Consider the following 22,341-nt stretch of genomic DNA (forward strand, 5'->3'; position numbering starts at 1 on the left):
TATATATATATATATATATATATATATATATATATATATGTATGTATATATATATATATATATATATATATATATATATATATATATGTATATATATATATATATATATATATATATATATATATATATATATATATATATATATATATGTATATATATTTTGCATTTGACATACAGTATGTGAAGAACAGTGGGGGTGGATGGTTGATAGGTTGGAATCGGGTAAAAATGGTGCTACATTTTGAGAATTTTGGGCATTGTAGCACATTTGAATGAGAATTTCCTGGAAATTTGGGAATTTGGGAAAAAACTGGAATTAAAAAATATATATTTATATTAGCACAATTGTCCTAAATGATATGAATGTGTTGATGTCAGAATTTTTTCAAACAGTTGAAAAATTCTGAGGTAGTAACAGTTAGAATTTTAATTTGGAATTTGCATTCCTGGAATTTTGGGAAAACCGGGACTCTTGGGAAGGCACAACATGTTTTGCGTTCAACATATGTGAAGAACAGCGTGGGTTGATGGTTGAAATGTTGGAATCTGTTTGAATTTTACTTTGGAATTGGAATTCCTGGAATTTTTGGAAAACCATGAATTTTTACGGAAGAAAAAACAAAAAAATTATTGTCCGAGTTAAGAAGAATGTTTTGAAGGTGGAATGGTCAAAAACGGTTGAAAAATGTGAACGAGGATATCGTAGTGGTTTGTGTTGTGGTTTGTGCAGCCCTTTGAGACACTAGTGATTTAGGGCTATATAAGTAAACATTGATTGATGAAACTGCAACAGGAAAATACCAAAACAAGGAAAAAAGCCACCAAAATAGGAGCGCAAGACAAGAAATAAAAAAGTACACACAGGAAAACAGGAAAAAAGTGAAAGTAAATCAGGGTGTGATGTGACAGGTGGTGACAGTACACCTACTTTGAGACAAGAGCTATACTCATACATGCTTGCTTATGCTTTAAAGTCCTATCCAACAATTGCTTTTTACTGTCAATTGAGTTTCCTTTTTTAATAATTTCTGCTGGTGGTGTGCCTTTGCATTTTTTCAACGCTAAAAAGTGCCTTGGCTCAAAAAAGGTTGAAAAACCCTGCATTACATTGTCTGGTATGCATTTTCCACTGAAACTGAAACTAAAACTGAACTGTATTTCATTCTCATCACTTCCAGTTTGTATTATGTTTTTTCGTGATAAAACCGCCGCGTCATAGGTCATGTGGGAGGAGCATCTGTGCTTGGATTGCGCGACAACGCGAGCCAATCAGCTCTCTGGATGGCCTGCGTGATTATTTTTACCCTGGCTCCGGTGACCAAGGCCACGCTCGAACCTTGAAAAGATCCGGGCCGACTTCCACAAACTATATCAGTCACCCGGCAGTGACAAGTTGCTATTTTCACACGCCGTATGGTAGCGGTTAGCTTAGCATCAGGACGCACGTGTGCCAAGGCCTACCTAAGGATTCCGGCCAGAGAGGGTCCACTTCATCTTGAGGAGGCCAGGAGGGCTGCCCCAGGACCAGGACACCTTGCAAGTCCAGGTTGCCCTCTGGAACGTCCTCCTCGGACAAGGCGTCCTCCACCAGCGCCAGCAGCGCCGCCACCAGCCACAGCATCACCTGACCACAAAGTGCGTTGAAGTCATTTTCCGCTAAAAACCACAGAAATCCAGCAAATCTAGCTAGGGATTGCTAGGTTTAACATCAGCATTAGCATCAAAGCTAATGCAGAATGCAACATTTCACGTGCGCACGAGTGATGCTCCCATCCGAGTTTCGTGCTACGCCGCTCCCAGTCTGTGGAACGCTCTCCCTGACCACCTGAGGGCACCACAGACTGTAGACCCTTTTAAAAAAGGTTTAAAACACTTCTTTTTAAAAAAGCCTTTTTTTAGATATATGCATACTAGTTCTAGCTATTAGGCTGTTCTAGTTTTTATTTGTATTTATTATGGCGCGGTTGGTAGAGTGGCCGTGCCAGCAACCTGAGGGTTCCTGGTTAGATCCCCACCTTCTACCAACCAAGTCACGTCCGTTGTGTCCTTGAGCAAGACACTTCACCCTTGCTCCTGATGGGTCGTGGTTAGGGCCTTGCATGGCAGCTCCCGCCACGATTGTGTGAATGTGTGTGTGAATGGGTGAATGTGGAAGTAGTGTCAAAGCGCTTTGAGTACCTTGAAGGTAGAAAAGCGCTATACAAGTACAACCCATTTACCATTCATTTACCATTATTATTATTTTTTAATACACTATAGCACTTTGAGGTTTTTGGCTCAATGTAAATTCCTTTTTAAAAATAAAATTTATTATTATTATTATTATTATTACTATTATTATTATGATTGGTATCGGCCGATACAATTACCGATACAGGTCACATGTATTAACTATAAATGTTTCCGTGTATTTATGGTGAGTGTTATTGACAGTTGAACTATATCCACACCATATTTGAACAATTTCTCTTCTTTTATCAAACACAAATATTTGATCAAAACTAAATCAAGAGCAGACAATAACTAATAAAAAACAAAAACTATTATCAACTGTTATTTTCAAATACTTTGGTCTTTGTCGTCAAATTTTTCCTGTGTCACAGAATTATTCAACGAGTTTGTAAACATTAACATAAAGAGGAAAAAATAATAATTTTGAACGAATAAAAATATCGACCTATTCGCTCTAGTATCGATCACAAACTGATAGTATCTTTAGATGGATGGATTTTTTTTTTATATTCTCGCTAACTCCTAATAATTTACTTGTTAATTTCCTTTACTTAGCATTTCTTTTTTCTTCTGTTGCCTCAGCCTAGCTTAGCAGTTAGCTTAGCTATTAGCATGCAATAGCATTGTGTAACATGTTTAGTATCGTCCCTCCACTGATAATGGTCCTTGATAATGATACTTGCGATACTAGGAATACTATTATAAATAAATAAATAAATACGTAAGATTTATATAGCGCTTTTCTTAACACTCAAAGCGCTCGCAGAGAAATGGGACTCAACATTCATTCACACCTGGTGGTGGTAAGCTACATCAGTAGCCACAGCTGCCCTGGGGTAGACTGATGGAATCGAGGCTGCCAGTTTGAGACTACGGCCCCTCCGACCACCACCAATCATTCATTCATCATTCATTCACCGGTGTGCGCGGCACCGGGGGCAAAGGGTGAAGTGTCCTGCCCAAGGACACAACGGCAGCGATTTTTGGGATGTCAATAGGTGGGAAGCGAACCTGCAACCCTCAGGTTTCTGGCCGGCCGCTCTACCCACTACGCCATGCTACCCCATTATGTTAGATAAACTATAGACTGGACTCTCACTATTATGTTAGATCCACTACGGACGGGACTCTCACTATTATGTTAGATCCACTATGGACTGGACTCTCACTATTATGTTGGATCCACTATGGACTGGACTCTCACTATTATGTTAGATCCACTATGGACTGGACTCTCACTATTATGTTAGATCCACTACGGACGGGACTCTCACTATTATGTTAGATCCACTATGGACTGGACTCTCACACTATTATGTTAGATCCACTATGGACTGGACTCTCACTATTATGTTAGATCTACTATGGACTGGACTCTCACTATTATGTTAGATCCACTATGGACTGGACTTTCACACTATTATGTTAGATCCACTATGGACTGGACTATCACACTATTATGTTAGATCCACTATGGACTGGACTCTCACACTATTATGTTAGATCCACTATGGACTGGACTCTCACACTATTATGTTAGATCCACTATGGACTGGACTCTCACACTATTATGTTAGATCCACTATGGACTAGACTCTCACACTATTATGTTAGATCCACTATGGACTGGACTCTCACACTATTATGTTAGATCCACTATGGACTGGACTCTCACTATTATGTTAGATCCACTATGGACTGAACTCTCACACTATTATGTTAGATCCACTATGGACTGGACTCTCACTATTATGTTAGATCCACTATTGACTGGACTCTTACACTATTATGTTAGATCCACTATGGACTGGACTCTCACACTATTATGTTAGATCCACTATGGACTGGACTCTCACACTATTATGTTAGATCCACTATGGACTGGACTCTCACACTATTATGTTAGATCCACTATGGACTGGACTCTCACACTATTATGTTAGATCCACTATGGACTGGACTCTCACACTATTATGTTAGATCCACTATGGACTAGACTCTCACACTATTATGTTAGATCCACTATGGACTGGACTCTCACACTATTATGTTAGATCCACTATGGACTGGACTCTCACTATTATGTTAGATCCACTATGGACTGAACTCTCACACTATTATGTTAGATCCACTATGGACTGGACTCTCACTATTATGTTAGATCCACTATTGACTAGACTCTTACACTATTATGTTAGATCCACTATGGACTGGACTCTCACACTATTATGTTAGATCCACTATGGACTGGACTCTCACACTATTATGTTAGATCCACTATGGACTCCACTCTCACACTATTATGTTAGATCCACTATGGACTCCACTCTCACACTATTATGTTAGATCCACTATGGACTGGACTCTCACATTATTATGTTAGATCCACTATGGACTGGACTCTTACACTATTATGTTAGATCCACTATGGACTGGACTCTCACACTATTATGTTAGATCCACTATGGACTGGACTCTCACACTATTATGTTAGATCCACTATGGACTGGACTCTCACACTATTATGTTACATCCACCATGGACTGGACTCTCACTATTATGTTAGATACATATATTCTCGGGCTCAGAGAAGCCAGCGGCGTTTCTGGATGTTGTTGATAAATGGCTTTCGCTTTGCATAGTAGAGCTTTAACTTGCACTTACAGATGTAGCGACAAACTGTATTTAGTGACAGTGGTTTTCTGAAGTGTTCCTGAGCCCATGTGGTGATATCCTTTAGAGATTGATGTCGGTTTTTGAGGGATGGAAGGTCACTGTCATTCAATGTTGGTTTCCGGCCATGCCGCTCAGGTGGAGTGATTTCTCCAGATTCTCTGAACCTTTTGATGATATTATGGAGCGTAGATGTTGAAATCCCTCAATTTCTTGCAATTGCACTTTGAGAAATGTTGTTCTTAAACTGTTTGACTATTTGCTCACACAGTTGTGGACAAAGGGGTGTACCTCGCCCCATCCTTTCTTGTGAAAGACTGAGCATTTTTCGGGAAGCTGTTTTTATAGCCAATCATGGCACCCACCTGTTCCCAATTAGCCTGCACACCTGAGGGATGTTCCAAATAAGTGTTTGATGAGCATTCCTCAACTTTATCGGTATTTATTGCCACCTTTCCCAACTTCTTTGTCACGTTTTGCTGGCATCAAATTCTAAAGTTAATGATTATTTGCAAAAAAAAATAAAGTTTATGAGTTTGAACATGAAATATGTTGTCTTTGTAGCATATTCAACTGAATATGGCTTGAAAAGGATTTGCAAATCATTGTATTCTGTTTATATTTACATCTAACACAATTTCCAAACTCATATGGAAACAGGGTTTGTCGTAGCATTTAGTTGTCAGAGCAGCTAAATCACCTCTTTGTTGATGTTAAACGTGACATAGCATGCATTGTGGAAAGTGCAGCCCCCCCGCCTGCGCCTCTTTTATTTACTTAATTGGCACCTGACACTTGGCGGCCGCGCGGGACTGTTTAATATTTTAGCATCCCTCACTGAAATAAGCTCCTCTGCAGCGTGGAAACCGACACCGACGCTGCAGAAAGTCCGTGTTCAAAAAGAAGAAAAAAAAAAATACAAAAATGAGGGGTATTTTATTTGAAGTAAGCAAAATAGAACAAGAACATTTGGCTTTTCCAAAACAAGTCCAATTAGCTCACCTCAATGAACCCAAAAATAGCTTAAAATAAGTTCATTCTCACTAATAACGAGTGCACTTTTCTTGCCAGGAAAAAGAGAGACCTTTTTGCTCAATATGTTGAAAAATATTGTTAAAGGCCTACTGAAAGCCACTACTAGCGACCACACAGTCTGATAGTTTATATATCAATGATGAAATATTAACATTGCAACACATGCCAATACGCCCGCTTTAGTTTACTAAATTGCAATTTTAAATTTCGCGCGGAGTTTCTTGTTGAAAACGTTGCAGTATGACGGCGCGTGGGCTTGACGTCACGCATTGTAGAGGACATTTTGATCCAGCACCGATCCCAGCAATGAGTAGTCTGCTTTAATCGCATACTTCCACAGTATTCTGGACATCTATGTTGCTGAATCTTTTGCAATTTGTTCAATGAATAATGGAGACGTCAAAGAAGAAAGATGTAGGTGGGAAGCGGTGTATTGCGGCCGCCTTTAGCAACACAAACACAGCCGGTGTTTCATTGTTTACATTCCCGAAAGATGACAGTCAAGCTTTACTATGGAACAGAGATGTCAAGCGAACACGGTTGGATTGAAACCCACACACAAAGTACAGTGTATTATGCAGCGATCATTTTGAAAGATCGTGTTCTGAAGAGAGTCGCTTGCGAAGGGCAGAGATGGGCATCGCCACCACCCGTCCACTGGTGCTGAAGAAAGGTGCGGGGCCAACCTTCAGGTTGTACAGGTACGACCATATAATCTCACTAAAACACTAGTAACACAATAAGCAAAAAAGGGATTTTCCAGAATTATCCTAGTAAATGTGTCTAATAACATCTAAATCGCTCACACTAACCCCGTCTTTTTTTTCTTTTTTCTAGTCCTTCACTCTCACTTTCCTCATCCACGGATCTTTCATCCTTGCTCAAATTAATGGGGAAGTCGTCGCTTTCTCGGTCCGAATCGCTCTCGCTGCTGGTGGCCATGATTGTAAACAATGTTCAGATGTGAGGAGCTCCACAACCCGTGATGTCACGCACACATCGTCTGCTACTTCCGGTACAGGCAAGGTTTTTTTATTAGCGACCAAAAGTTGCAAACTTTATCGTCGATGATCTCTACTAAATCCTTTCAGCAAAAATATGGAAATATCGCAAAATGATCAAGTATGACACATATAATGGACCTGCTATCCCCGTTTAAATAAGAACATCTCATTTCAGTAGGCCTTCAAATGAAGTAAATGCTAGTGCCATTATCTTGACATCATGATATGCGCTCGCCATTACATTTCTTCAAACCAGCAAACTTATACTAAAACCATACTTTTTTCCGGGAGACTTCCGAAATTCAGCGCCTCTCCCGAAAACCTCCCGAGACAAATTTTCTCCCGAAAATCTCCCAAAATTCAGGCGGACCTGAGTGAGGACAGCCTGTTTTCACATCCGCTTTCCCACAATATAAACAGCGTGTCTGGCCAGTGACGTTATAACTGTAGAATGATCAAGGGCGAGTTCTTGGTTTCTTATGTGGGTTTATTGTTAGGCAGTTTCATTGACGTCCTCCCAGCGCGGTAACAACACACAACAACAGCAGTCACGTTTTCGTCTACCGTAAAGTAGGTGGTCTGCCGTAAACAGCAATGTTGTGACACTCTTAAAAAGGAAAATACAGCCATCTACTGTACATGCATATGTGACAATAACATCTACGGCTTTTAGAGAGTGCAGTGCACAACTGCGCACACAACAAGGTAAAAATACAGCCGTGGCGACGCCGACGACGAGTAAAATGAAGAAATACGCTTGTAAGTTCCAAGCCGCAGCTGCGATTGGACCTGGATAGCCTCGGGGAAGAAGTAGTGGACTTAACCACGCCCCGCCTCCAACCACGCTCCCCGCCCTACCCCCACCTCCCGAAATTGGAGGTCTCAAGGTTGGCAAGTATGACTAAAACTAATTTATTGTTCTTAATGGGGAACATTATCACCAAACCTATGCAAGCGTCAATATATACCTTGATGTTGCAGAAAAAAGACCATGTATTTTTTCAACCGATTTCCGAACTATAAACGGGTGAATTTTGGCAAATTAAACGCCTTTCTGTTTATCGGTCTTTTAGCGATGACGTCAGAACGTGACGTCACCGAGGTAACACACCCGCCATTTTCATTTTCACATTACAAACATTGGGTCTCAGCTCTGTTATTTTCCGTTTTTTCGACTATTTTTTGGAACCTTGGAGACATCATGCCTCGTGGGTGTGTTGTCGGAGGGTGTAACAACACTAACAGGGAGGGATTCAAGTTGCACCACTGGCCTGAAGATGCCAAAGTGTCTGCCGCCAGACCCCCATTGAATGTGCCAGAGCTTCTTCACATTTGACCGGCGATGCTAAGACAGACATGGCACAGAGATGTATGGATAACCTGCAGATGCATTTGCAACCATTAAGTCAACCAAATCACAAAGGCGAGTTTTGTTGATGGTGTTGACTTATGTGCTAATCAGACATATTTGGTCACGGCATGACTGCCAGCTAATCGATGCTAACATGCTACGCTAATCGATGCTAACATGCTATTTACGCTAGCTGTATGTACATTTGAAACTTGATACCCACATTTAATGCGAAACAAACACTTACCAATCGACGGATTTAAGTTGCTCCAGTGTCACAAGATGCGAAAGTCCTGATCGTTTGGTCCGCACATTTTACCGGCGATGCTAATAAGGCAGCCATGCTATGGGCCACTTCATTAGGTACACCCACGCTATGGCCGAATAGCGTCAATAGCTATTCGCTCAATAGCTTCAATTTCTTCAATTTCGTTTTTGCTATCTGCCTCCATACTCCGACCATCTGTTTCAATACATGCGTAATCTGTTGAATCGCTTAAGCCGCTGAAATCCGAGTCTGAATCCGAGCTAATGTCACTATATCTTGCTGTGGTAACCGCCATGTTTACATTGGCAGCACTGTATGACGTCACAGGGAAATGGATAGTGGTTTCGAAGATAGCGAAAATAAGGCACTTTAAAGCTTTATTCAGGGATATTCCGGGACCGGTAAAATTTTGAAAAAAACTTCAAAAAATACAACAAGCCACTGGGAACTGATTTTTATTGTTTTTAACCCTTTTGAAATTGTGGTAATGTTCCCCTTTAATGGAAAGGCGAGAAGGCAAGCGCTTGTTACTCTCGGGGTCTCCTCGCCGCTCAGGCAAACCATATGGTCTAAAAATGCATTTTCCCATCGACAACATGACATCATCGCGCCAAGTGCGTGCTCTTTCAGTCAATTAGAAAACAATCCAAATTGTTTTATTTGTAGTTTTGACGAATTTATCTGAATGGGCATGAAGTATTTCTGTTCAAATTTGTTAGAAATGTTAAATGTTTAAATATTAAATGTCAGCTTACTGTACTGTGCCAACTGTACTACTACTGTATTTTTTGGACTATAAGTCGCTGTTTTTTTTCATAGTTTGGCCGGGGGTGCGACTTATACTCCGGAGCGACTTATTTGTGAAATTATTAACACATTACTGCAGGGGCTCTAGAGCCAGATGTGGCTCTTTTGATGACTGCATCTGGTTCTCAGATAAATCTAAGCTGACATTGCTTAACGCGATAATTATGAATAATTTCGCAATGCTAAAAATAACGTACAAAATATAAAACATTGTCATGCATTTAAATCCATCCATCCGTTTTCTACCGCACCTGTTCAAGAAGTCGCATTAATGGTAAGAAGTATTTTATGTCACGATGGGGGTGGGGGGTTGCAGCTTGCTGCGGGGTCGTTCTCCCAGGAAGGCAGACGTACTACTCGGGACATGGCATTTAGGTAAAAACATGATTTAATTTGAACTAAAAAAATATACAAACAAAAATCGCTCACAGCGGAGGCACAACTTGGGCTAAGGAACAAAGCTAACGCATAAAGAGACTAAGAACATAAATCAAACTGAACTTACTTGGCATGGCATGAAGCACGAAACTATGGCAAGGCATGAAACAAGTCAGCACAGGGCGACTGACTGGCAAAGACGAGCTTAAATACTGCCTTTGATTAGTGCTCGGGAAGCAGGTGAGCGGGCATCTTGTCCACCAGAGACAGGTGGACAAAATGAGTAACCAAGAAAACCAGGAACTTAAAGAGTCCAAAGGACAAACAGTACATGGCCAAACAAAAACATGATCAACAGACATTATATTTCATTTATTATTGGTTAGCTTCAGAATAACAATGTTATTAAAAATAATATGAGACTTATTATACTCTAAAAACGTTGGTCTTACTTAAAAATGCACGCATTTAGTTGTATTCAGTGTTAAAAAATACGATATGGCTCTCACGGAAATACATTTTGAAATATTTGGCTTTCATGGCTCTCTCAGCCAAAAAGGTTCCCGACCCCTGCATTACTGTAAAATATCAAATAATATTATTTATCTAGTTCGCGGAAGAGACGAAGAAAATGTCAGCAATCGTCACACACACGTCAGCCAATAAGAATTGGGCGGGGAGGGTCATGGCAGAAGTGCATTGTGGGTCATGGGATGCTAACTGCTATATGCTATATCAGGGGTCGGGAACCTTTTTGGCTGAGAGAGCCATGAAAGCCAAATATTTCAAAATGTATTTCCGTGAGAGCCATATCATATTTTTTAACACTGAATACAACTAAATGCGTGCATTTTTAAGTAAGATTAACATTTTTAGAGTATAATAAGTCTCTTATTCTTTTTAATAACATTGTTATTCTGAAGCTAACCAATAATAAATCAAATGTCATGTCTGTTGATCATGTTTTTGTTTGGCCATGTGCTGTTTGTCTTTTGGACTCTTTAAGTTCCTGTTTTTTTCCACTCCCTTGTCTGGTTTCCTTGGTTACTCATTTTGTCCACCTGTCTCTGGTGGACAAAATCCCCGCACACCTGCTTCCCGAGCACTAATCAGAGGCAGTATTTAAGCTCGTCTTTGCCAGTCAGTCGCCCTGTGCTGACTTGTTTCATGCCTTGCCATAGTTTCGTGCTTCATGCCATACCGAGTAAGTTTAGTTTGATTTATGTTCTTAGTCTCTTTATGCGTTAGCTTTGTTCCTTAGCCCAAGTTGTGCCTCCGCTGTGAGCGATTTTTGTTTGTATATTTTTTAGTTAAAATTAAATCATGTTTTTACTTAAATGCCATGTCCCGAGTAGTACGTCTGCCTTCCTGGGAGAACGACCCCGCAGCAAGCTGCGACCCGCCCATCATGACATAAAATACTTCTTACCATTAATGCGACTTCTTGAACAGGTGCGGTAGGACACGGATGGATGGATTTAAATGCATGAGAATGTTTTATATTTTGAACGTTATTTTTAGCACTGTGAATTCCAGCGGAATTATTCATAATTATCGTGTTAAGCAATGTCAGCTAAGATTTATCTGAGAGCCAGATGCAGTCATCAAAAGAGCCACATCTGGCTCTAGAGCTATAGGTTCCCTACCCCTGTGTTAGATGCTAATGCCGTAGCTATTAAAATTGATCATTTCATCGTTGGCGTTAACTTATAAAAAGTGAGAAGGGCTGAACAAAAATGGCGTTGAAAAGGAAATCATGTAGTGCAGATTACAAGCTGGATGTAGTGAAATATGCAGCAGAAAAGGACAAGAGGAAGCGGCGCATACCTTTGGAGTTGGCAGAGTTGTTTAGAAGCCACATCCAGGAAGAAGATTTCATGGGATTTATGGATTAGGAGTGAGAGATAGTTTGGTAAAGGTATAGCATGTTCTAGATGTTATAGTTATTTGAATGACTCTTACCATAATATGTTAGGTTAACATAGCAGTTGCTTATTTATGCCTCATATAACCTACACTTATTCAGCCTGTTCTTCACTATTCTTTATTTATTCTAAATTGCCTTTCAAATCTCTATTCTTGCTGTTGGGTTCATATCAAATAAGTTTTCCCAAAAAAAATGCGACTTATACTCCAGTGCGACTTATACATGTTTTTTTCCTTCTTTTTTATGCATTTTCGGCCGGTGCGACGTATACTCCGGAGCGACTTATACTCAGAAAAATACGGTATATGAGTACACATTTTCTATCGTTTCATTGAAAATAAAACAGCAAAGTCCATTTGGCTGTTATTTGATTTAATTATGAGACACAATTGTGTCAAAATCATTAGAGATGTCCGATAATATCGGCCGATAAATGCTTCACAATGTAATATCGGAAATTATTAGTATCGGTTTAAACATTTTTAAATTGATGACTTTTTAAAACGCCGCTGTGTAATAAACCTTAAAGGCACTGCCTTGGCGTGCCGGCTTTTTCACATAATATCTACGGCTTTTCACACACACCACTGAATGCAATGCATACTTGGTCAACAGCCATACAGGTCACACTGATGGTGGCCGTATAAACAACTTTAACACTGTTCCAAATATGCGCCACACTGTGAACCCACACCAAACAAGAATGACAAACACATTTCAGGAGAACATCCGCACTGTAACACAACACAAAAAATACCCAGAACCCCTAGCACAGGGGTCACAAACCATTTTGAAACCAAGAGCTATTCTTGGGTACTGATTAATGCGAAGGGCTACCAGTTTGATACACACTTAAATAAATTGTATTTCTGTCTGTTATTCCGTCGTACATTTTTTTTCCTTTTACGAAAGTTTTTTTGTAGAGAATAAATGATGAAAAATACACTTCATTGAATGGTTTGAAAGAGGAGAAAACACGAAAAAAATAAAATTACATTTTGAAATATAGTTTATCTTTAATTTTGACTCATTAAAATTCAAAATTCAACCAAAAAAGAAGAGAAAAACTAGCTAATTCAAATCTTTTTGAAAAAGAAGAGAAAAACTAGCTAATTAAAATCTTTTTGAAAAAATTTAAAAAATAATTTATGGAACATTATTAGTCATTTTTCCTGATTAAGATTAATTTTAGAATTTTGATGACATGTTTTAAATAGGTTAAAATCCAATCTGCACTTTGTTAGAATATATAACAAATTGGACCAAACTATATTTCTAACAAAGACAAATCATTATTTCTTCTAGATTTTCCAGAACAAAAATTTTAAAGGAAATTCAGAAGACTTTGAAATAAGATTGGAATTTGATTCTACAGATTTGCCAGAATATATTTTTTTTATTTAAATCCTAAAAAGTTTGAGGAAATATTTCACAAATATTCTTCGTCGAAAAAACAGAATCTAAAATGAAGAATTAAATTAAAATGTATTTATTATTCTTTACAATAAAAAAAATAAATCTACTTGAACATTGATTTAAATTGTCAGGAAAGAAGAGGAAGGAATTTAAAAGGTAAAAATGTGTTTAAAAATCCTAAAATAATTTTTAAGGTTGCCTTTTTTCTCTAAAATTGTCTTTCTGAAAGTTATAAGAAGCAAAGTAAAAAAATAAATGAATTTATTTAAACAAGTGAAGACCAAGTCTTTCAAATATTTTCTTGGATTTTCAAATTCTATTTGAGTTTTGTCTCTCTTAGAATTTAAAATGTCCAGCAAAGCGAGACCAGCTTGCTAGTAAATAAATACAATTTAAAAAATAGAGGCAGCTCACTGGTAAGTGCTGCTATTTGAGCTATTTCTAGAACAGGCCAGCGGGCGACTCATCTGGTCCTTACGGGCGACCTGGTGCCCGCGGGCACCGCGTAGGTGACCCCTGGTCTAGCAGCATTAACTCTTCCGGGACACACACCGCATTATTTAAAAAAAAAATAACGCACTCTGTGACTTCAGTAATAAATCTGGCAGTGCCATGTTGGCATTTTTTTTCCATAACTTGACTTGATTTATTTTGGAAAACCTTGTTACATCTTTTAATGCATCCAGCGGGGCATCACAACACAATTAGCCATAATAATGTGTTCATTCCACCACTGTATATATCGTATTGGCTGATATCGGAATCGGCAATTAAGAGTTGGACAATATCGGAATATCGGCAAAAAATCCATTATCGGACATCTCTAAAAAAATCATGATTTGTTTTTGTCATGCTTGAAGTAAGAAATGATTACTTTAAAAGTAGTTGTGAGTGTTGATGACAGCTTGGCAAGACTTGATATTCTACTTTCAAGCATGTTTTACTCAATATAGCTCATCACATCTCAGCAACAAGCTGTAATATCTTACTGACATCATTTAGGACCAAAACCCTTAAAACAAGTAAAAGACTCTTAACATAAAATCTGCTTAGCACAGGGGTGTCCAAACTTTTTCCACAGAGGGCCGCACACCGAAAAATTTAAGCATGCGGGGGCCATTTTGATATTATTCATTTTCAAACCATAAAAAAAAATATGGATTTTTTTTATCCTTAGGGTTCCTGGGGAGCATAAAGGGTCTCAGTCACTAAAATGTTAAAAATAAGTCAAATTATTATTATTATGTTTTATTTAGTGCTTACAGTAAATATCTATATCCACTTGAGGTTGATATAAAGTAAAATAAATAAGGTTTTATGCCTTTTCGCTCAAAGACAACTTTGTTTTTTATAATAAAAGTGAAATATGCAGTATTTAGATAGATAGATGGTACTTTATTGATTCCTTTAGGAGAGTTCCTTTATTTAGCAATTAAAGCCCTCAAAGATCAATAATGCAGGACACCATTGATTTGAATTATTTAATATTTTTTTATTATCACAGTGAAAAGTAAAATAAAATCCTACTAAATATATTCGAGATCCGAAAGGTTCCCCACTCATAAAGTGATGCATTTTTATTATTTTTTTTACTTGTAACACTTAAATTTCAAGATCAACTTCTGATATATCTGTCGATTTTAAGTTTGCACTATTATTTTGTTTGTTTGATGCTCTTCTGTCAAAACTTTGAAGTTTTTATATGGCAACCACAAAACATATGTAATAATTTATTATAACATAGATTTTTTTGGAGGAATGGAAAAAAAAGAAAATGAATACAAAAGGTAAAAAAAAACTGCCTGCATGGCAGCTTTGTGTCAACATTGCCACTTTTTCTCATTAGATTTCACTTCATTCCACTTTTTTAAAATGTTTTTATTTTTATTTTTGCAATACTATCAATTTTGCAATTTTTGCAGAATGTGTGGCGGGTCGGTAAACGATTAGCTGCGGGCCGCACTTTGGACACCCCTGGCTTAGTGAGAAGGATGATCTTATCAGACAGAAAATAAGCAAATATCAGCCGTATTTCAGATTTCTAATCTTACTTACATTTCACTTTTTGCAGTGTAGCAGTTAGCACTCGTGTACGCTTGCTTCTATGCCAAATATCAAAGTAGACACTTTTTGGAGACTTTAGCTCCGTGTTGCTAACAGTATCGGACTTTGCTCACCTTCCAGTTCCTCAGGTGATGCTGGCCGTCTGAGGCTTTATGTCGCCACCACCTTTGTCTGTCTGAAAGACCAAAAGTCGGACAAATGTGAGGAGGAAACATGGTTTGTGTTTATTTGGAACATGCATACATACAATATGATACATCACACATGCATACAATATGATACATCACACATGCATACATACAACATGATACATCACACATGCATGCATACAATATGATACATCACACATGCATACAACATGATACATCACACATGCATGCATACAACATGATACATCACACATACATGTATACAACATGATACATCACACATGCATGCATACAACATGATACATCACACATGCATGCATACAATATGATACATCACACATGCATACAACATGATACATCACACATGCATGCATACAACATGATACATCACACATGCATGCATACAACATGATACATCACACATACATGTATACAACATGATACATCACACATGCATGCATACAACATGATACATCACACATGCATGCATACAACATGATACATCACACATGCATGCATACAACATGATGCATCACACATACATGCATACAACATGATACATCACACATGCATGCATACAACATGATACATCACACATACATGTATACAACATGATACATCACACATGCATGCATACAACATGATACATCACACATGCATGCATACAACATGATACATCACACATACATGCATACAACATGATACATCACACATGCATGCATACAACATGATGCATCACACATACATGTATACAACATGATACATCACACATACATGCATACAACATGATACATCACACATGCAAGCATACAACATGATGCATCACACATGCATGCATACAACATGATACATCACACATACATGCATACAACATGATACATCACACATACATGTATACAACATGATACATCACACATGCAAGCATACAACATGATGCATCACACATGCATGCATACAACATGATGCATCACACATGCATGCATACAACATGATACATCACACATACATGCATACAACATGATACATCACACATACATGTATACAACATGATACATCACACATGCATGCATACAACATGATACATCACACATGCATGCATACAACATGATGCATCACACATGCATGCATACAACATGATGCATCACACATGCATGCATACAACATGATGCATCACACATACATGTATACAACATGATACATCACACATGCATGCATACAACATGATACATCACACATGCAAGCATACAACATGATGCATCACACATGCATGCATACAACATGATACATCACACATACATGCATACAACATGATACATCACACATACATGTATACAACATGATACATCACACATGCATGCATACAACATGATACATCACACATGCACGCATACAAAATAATACATCACACATGCATACAACATGTATGCATGCATGTATACAACGAGTGTCTGAATCCGTGAGTTTTAGGTGCAACTGTACAAAAAGAGCTACAGAGCTGGCCTCAAACATTAGCATGCACACATTAAAATGCTAACACCGAGCATGTGTGCCAACAATGGCATGCTAACAGTTAGCATATGTCACATATTAAGTAATATGGCTGCAGAAAGAGAAAGAAGAGTGGAAAATTAGATGGAAAAAGTTAGCATGCTTAAGTAAGCTTGCTAACATGCTATTGTTTTCATGCTAACAGCTAACAACTGTCACATACCAGGTTATTTGACTCTGGGGTAAACGGTTGCAAAAGTAGCTCAAAAAGTTAACATGCTGGCAAGCTAACGTTAGCATGCTAACAGTTAGCATGTGTTGCATACCAAGTTATATGACTCTGAGGTGCATGGTTCATGAATTAGAGAATCAAGTGGAAAATTAGCTTAAAAAGTACCCATGAAAGTGGCCATTTTTGAAAATGTATTTTTGAATAGCGTCGCCATGGTAACACAAAATGTTCCCATGGTATAACATATGTGGGGGTTCGATGGCCGGTTCATCTCATATTAATTGTAAGAGGAAAAAATGCGGGGAACAATAAACAGAAAAATACTAATATTTAGTAACTGTGTGTGTATATATATATATATATACATATATATATATATATATATATATATATATATATATATATATATATATAGTAATAATGAAGCAGAGTTTATACCAAAAAGTTCTATTTTGGTTTCATCTGACCACATGACATTCTCCCAATCCTCTGCTGTATCATCGTGTTTGGAGGAAGAAGAATACTGAGTTGCATCCCAAGAACACCATACCTACTGTGAAGCATGGGGGTGGAAACATCATGCTTTGGGGCTGTTTTTCTGCTAAGGGGACAGGACGATTGATCCGTGTTAAGGACAGAATGAATGGGGCCATGTATCGTGAGATTTGGAGCCAAAACCTCCTTCCATCAGTGAGAGCTTTGAATGCTTGACCAAATACTTATTTTCCACCATCATTTACAAATAAATTATTTAAAATTCCTACAATGTGAAATCCCCACTGTATGAAAATGTAAAAGAAATACGGAAGACTCCTCCCACATTTTTCAACCAACTTCAATCGTTTCCCGGTCAAAATGTTCCTCTTTATCAGGACAACAAAAAACAAGTTGATTTTTGAACTGAAAAAATTCACAGTTTTCCCAAAACTCCAGTAATTCCGTAATATTATTTCTCAACTAAAAATGTTACTACTTCAAAATTTCTCGAACGATTTGAAAAATTCACACACCAACAATTTGAACTCATTCACAACAATCAAGTCTTTTAACGTTTTCCATAAAATTCCCGCTTTTCCTGAAATTCCCCAGAATGGGACATTTTTCAAACTTTCCACCATTTCCACATTTTCCAAGCGATTCAAACTGTTCCACCTTCAACACATTCCACTCATCCTGGACATGTTTCCAAGTTTAAAAAATTCCTGGAGTTCCCGTCTTTTCACACCCTTTTTTTTGTTTGTTTTACCCTTTTTTCTGTCAACTAATCCTCCCACATTTTCAACCAACTTCAACCACCGTCAAAACATTCCTCTTAATCAAGACAACAAAAAAACAAACAAGTTGATTTATGAACTGGAAAAATTCCTGGTTTTCCCCAAATTCCCTAATATTATTTTTCAACTAAAAATGTTACTACTTCAACATTTCTCGGCCGATTTGAAAAATTCCGAAACCCGCCATTTCAACTCATTTGCTACATTCAAGTGTTTTAACGTTTCCCAAAAAATTCCTGCTTTTCTCAGAATTTCCCAGAAATTCTCATACAAAAGAATGGGACATTTTTCAAACTGGAAAAATTCCCGGTTGTCCCAAAATTCCGGGAATTCCGTAATTCTGTTGCTCAATAAAAAGTGTTTACCACTTTAACATTTTTCAATTGATTTTAAAAATTCCAACACCAACCATTTCAACTCATTCACAACATTCAAAATATTTTGCATTTTCCCCCCCAAAAATATCGCTTTTCCCAAAATTCCCATAGAAAACAATGGGACATTTTTCAAACTTTCCACCATTTCCACATTTTCCAAGCGATTCAAACCATTCCACCTTCAACACATTCCACTCATCCTGGACTTTCAAACTAACATTTTTTCCAAGTTCAAAAGAATTCCCAAATTTCCATGAAATTCCCATTAAAAAGAATGGGACATTTTTCAAACTTCCACAACTCCCGCATTTTTCAACTGATTCAAACCATTCCACCTTCAACACATTCCACTCATGCTGGACATTTTTCCAAGTAAAATTTTTTTTGCGGATTCCCAGAATTCAAACTGTTTTTTTTTGTTTTACCCTTTTTTCTGTCAATTACTCCTCCCAAATTTTTCAACCCACTTCAACCGTTCAACTGTCAAAACATTCCTCTTAAACAGGACAAAAAAAAGTTGATTTTTGAACTGAAAAATTTCAAAGTTTTCCCAAAATTCCAGGAATTCCGTAATATTATTTCTCAACTAAAAATGTTACTACTTAAAAATTTCTCGACCGATTCGAAAAATTCACACACCAACAATTTGAACTCATTCACAACAATCAAGTCTTTTAACATTTTCCATAAAATTCGCGCTTTTCCTGAAATTCCCCAGAAATTCTCACACAAAAGAATGGGACATTTTTCAAACTTTCCACCATTCCCACATTTTCCAAGCGATTCAAACTGTTCCACCTTCAACACATTCCACTCATCCTGGACATGTTTCCAAGTTTTAAAAAAATTCCAGGAATTCCCGTCTTTTCATATTCTTTTTTTTTTTGTTTTACCCTTTTTTCTGTCAACTAATCCTCCCACATTTTTCAACCAACTTCAACCACCGTCAAAACATTCCTCTTAATCAAGACAACAAAAAGCCCTAGTTGATTTATGAACTGGAAAAATTCCTGGTTTTCCCCAAATTCCGTAATATTATTTCTCACCTAAAAATGTTACTACCTCAACATTTCTCGGCCGATTTGAAAAATCCCAAACCCACCATTTCAGCTAATTTGCAGCATTCAAGTCTTTTAACGTTTTCTAAAAAAATCCTGCTTTTCTCAAAATTTCACAGAAATTCTCATACAAAAGAATGGGACATTTTTCAAACTTTCCACCATTTCCACATTTTCCAACCGATTCAAACCATTCCACCTTCAACACATTCCACTTATCCTGGACTTTCAAACTAACATTTTTTCCAAGTTCAAAAGAATTCCCAAATTTCCATGAAATTCCCATTAAAAAGAATGGGACATTTTTCAAACTTCCACAACTCCCACATTTTTCAACTGATTCAAAGCATTCCACCTTCAACACATTCCACTCATGCTGGACATTTTTCCAAGTAAACATTTTTTTGCGGATTCCCAGAATTCAAACTGTTTTTTTTTGTTTTACCCTTTTTTCTGTCAATTACTCCTCCCAAATTTTTCAACCCACTTCAACCGTTCAACTGTCAAAACATTCCTCTTAAACAGGACAAAAAAAAGTAGATTTTTTAACTGAAAAAATTCAAAGTTTTCCCAAAATTCCAGGAATTCCATAATCTTATTTCTCAACTAAAAATGTTACTACTTAAAAATTTCTCGGCCGATTTGAAAAATTCACACACCAACAATTTGAACTCATTCACAACAATCAAGTCTTTTAACGTTTTCCATAAAATTCCCGCTTTTCCTGAAATTCCCCAGAAATTCTCACACAAAAGAATGGGACATTTTTCAAACTTTCCACCATTCCCACATTTTCCAAGCGATTCAAACTGTTCCACCTTCAACACATTCCACTCATCCTGGACATGTTTCCAAGTTTAAAAAATTCCTGTAATTCCCGTCTTTTCACACCCTTTTTTTTTTTGTTTTACCCTTTTTTCTGTCAACTAATCCTCCCACATTTTCAACCAACTTCAACCACCGTCAAAACATTCCTCTTAATCAAGACAACAAAAAAACAAACAAGTTGATTTATGAACTGGAAAAATTCCTGGTTTTCCCCAAATTCCCTAATATTATTTCTCACCTAAAAATGTTACTACCTCAACATTTCTCCGCCAATTTGAAAAATCCCAAACCCACCATTTCAGCTCATTTGCAACATTCAAGTCTTTTAACGTTTTCTAAAAAATTCCTGCTTTTCTCAAAATTTCCCAGAAATTCTCATACCAAAGAATGGGACATTTTTCAAACTTTCCACCATTTCCACATTTTCCAACCGATTCAAACCATTCCACCTTCAACACATTCCACTCATCCTGGACTTTCAAACTAACATTTTTTCCAAGTTCAAATAAATTCCCAAATTTCCATGAAATTCCCATTAAAAAGAATGGGACATTTTTCAAACTTCCACAACTCCCGCATTTTTCAATTGATTCAAAGCATTCCACCTTCAACACATTCCACTCATGCTGGACATTTTTCCAAGTTAAAACACTTTCGCGGATTCCCAGAATTCAAACCGTTTTTTTTTGGTTTTACCCTTTTTTCTGTCAACTACTCCTCCCAAATTTTTCAACCCACTTCAACCGTTCAACTGTCAAAACATTCCTCTTAAACAGGACAAAAAAAGTTGATTTTTGAACTGAAAAAATTCAAAGTTTTCCCAAAATCCCAGGAATTCCGTAATATAATTTCTCAACTAAAAATGTTACTACTTCAAAATTTCTCGACCGATTTGAAAAACTCACACACCAACAATTTGAACTCATTCACAACAATCAAGTCTTTTAACGTTTTCCATAAAATTCCCGCTTTTCCTGAAATTCCCCAGAAATTCTCACACAAAAGAATGGGACATTTTTCAAACTTTCCACCATTCCCACATTTTCCAAGCGATTCAAACTGTTCCACCTTCAACACATTCCACTCATCCTGGACATGTTTCCAAGTTTAAAAAATTCCTGTAATTCCCGTCTTTTCACACCCTTTTTTTTTTTGTTTTACCCTTTTTTCTGTCAACTAATCCTCCCACATTTTCAACCAACTTCAACCACCGTCAAAACATTCCTCTTAATCAAGACAACAAAAAACCCAAGTTGATTTATGATCTGGAAAAATTCCTGGTTTTCCCCAAATTCCGTAATATTATTTCTCACCTAAAAATGTTACTACCTCAACATTTCTCGGCCGATTTGAAAAATCCCAAACCCACCATTTCAGCTCATTTGCAGCATTCAAGTCTTTTAACGTTTTCTAAAAAATTCCTGCTTTTCTCAAAATTTCCCAGAAATTCTCATACCAAAGAATGGGACATTTTTCAAACTTTCCACCATTTCCACATTTTCCAAGCGATTCAAACCATTCCACCTTCAACACATTCCACTCATCCTGGACTTTCAAACTAACATTTTTCCAAGTTCAAAAGAATTCCCAAATTTCCATGAAATTCCCATTAAAAAGAATGGGACATTTTTCAAACTTCCACAACTCCCGCATTTTTCAACTGATTCAAAGCATTCCACCTTCAACACATTCCACTCATGCTGGACATTTTTCCAAGTAAAAAATGTTTGCGGATTCCCAGAATTCAAACCGTTTTTTTCTGTCAACTACTCCTCCCAAA

At 37.4% G+C, this 22,341-nt stretch overlaps 1 protein-coding gene across 2 annotated transcripts in view; it reads right to left on the reverse strand.

Annotated features, from left to right (window-relative positions):
• LOC133543310 (artemin) overlaps window positions 1-22,341 on the reverse strand; it is a 91,982-nt gene that overhangs the window by 24,653 nt on the left and 44,988 nt on the right. For both annotated transcript variants that reach the window (XM_061887800.1, XM_061887799.1), the window contains 2 exons: window positions 15,269-15,330; window positions 1,462-1,624 (listed from right to left, as the gene is read on the reverse strand). In XM_061887800.1, the coding sequence (XP_061743784.1) occupies window positions 1,462-1,621 (160 nt within the window). In that variant the 5' untranslated portion in view covers window positions 1,622-1,624; window positions 15,269-15,330. The remainder of the gene's footprint in view (window positions 1-1,461; window positions 1,625-15,268; window positions 15,331-22,341) is intronic.

The sequence above is a fragment of the Nerophis ophidion genome, linkage group LG26 (genome assembly GCF_033978795.1).
Source record: "Nerophis ophidion isolate RoL-2023_Sa linkage group LG26, RoL_Noph_v1.0, whole genome shotgun sequence".
NCBI lineage: Eukaryota > Metazoa > Chordata > Actinopteri > Syngnathiformes > Syngnathidae > Nerophis > Nerophis ophidion.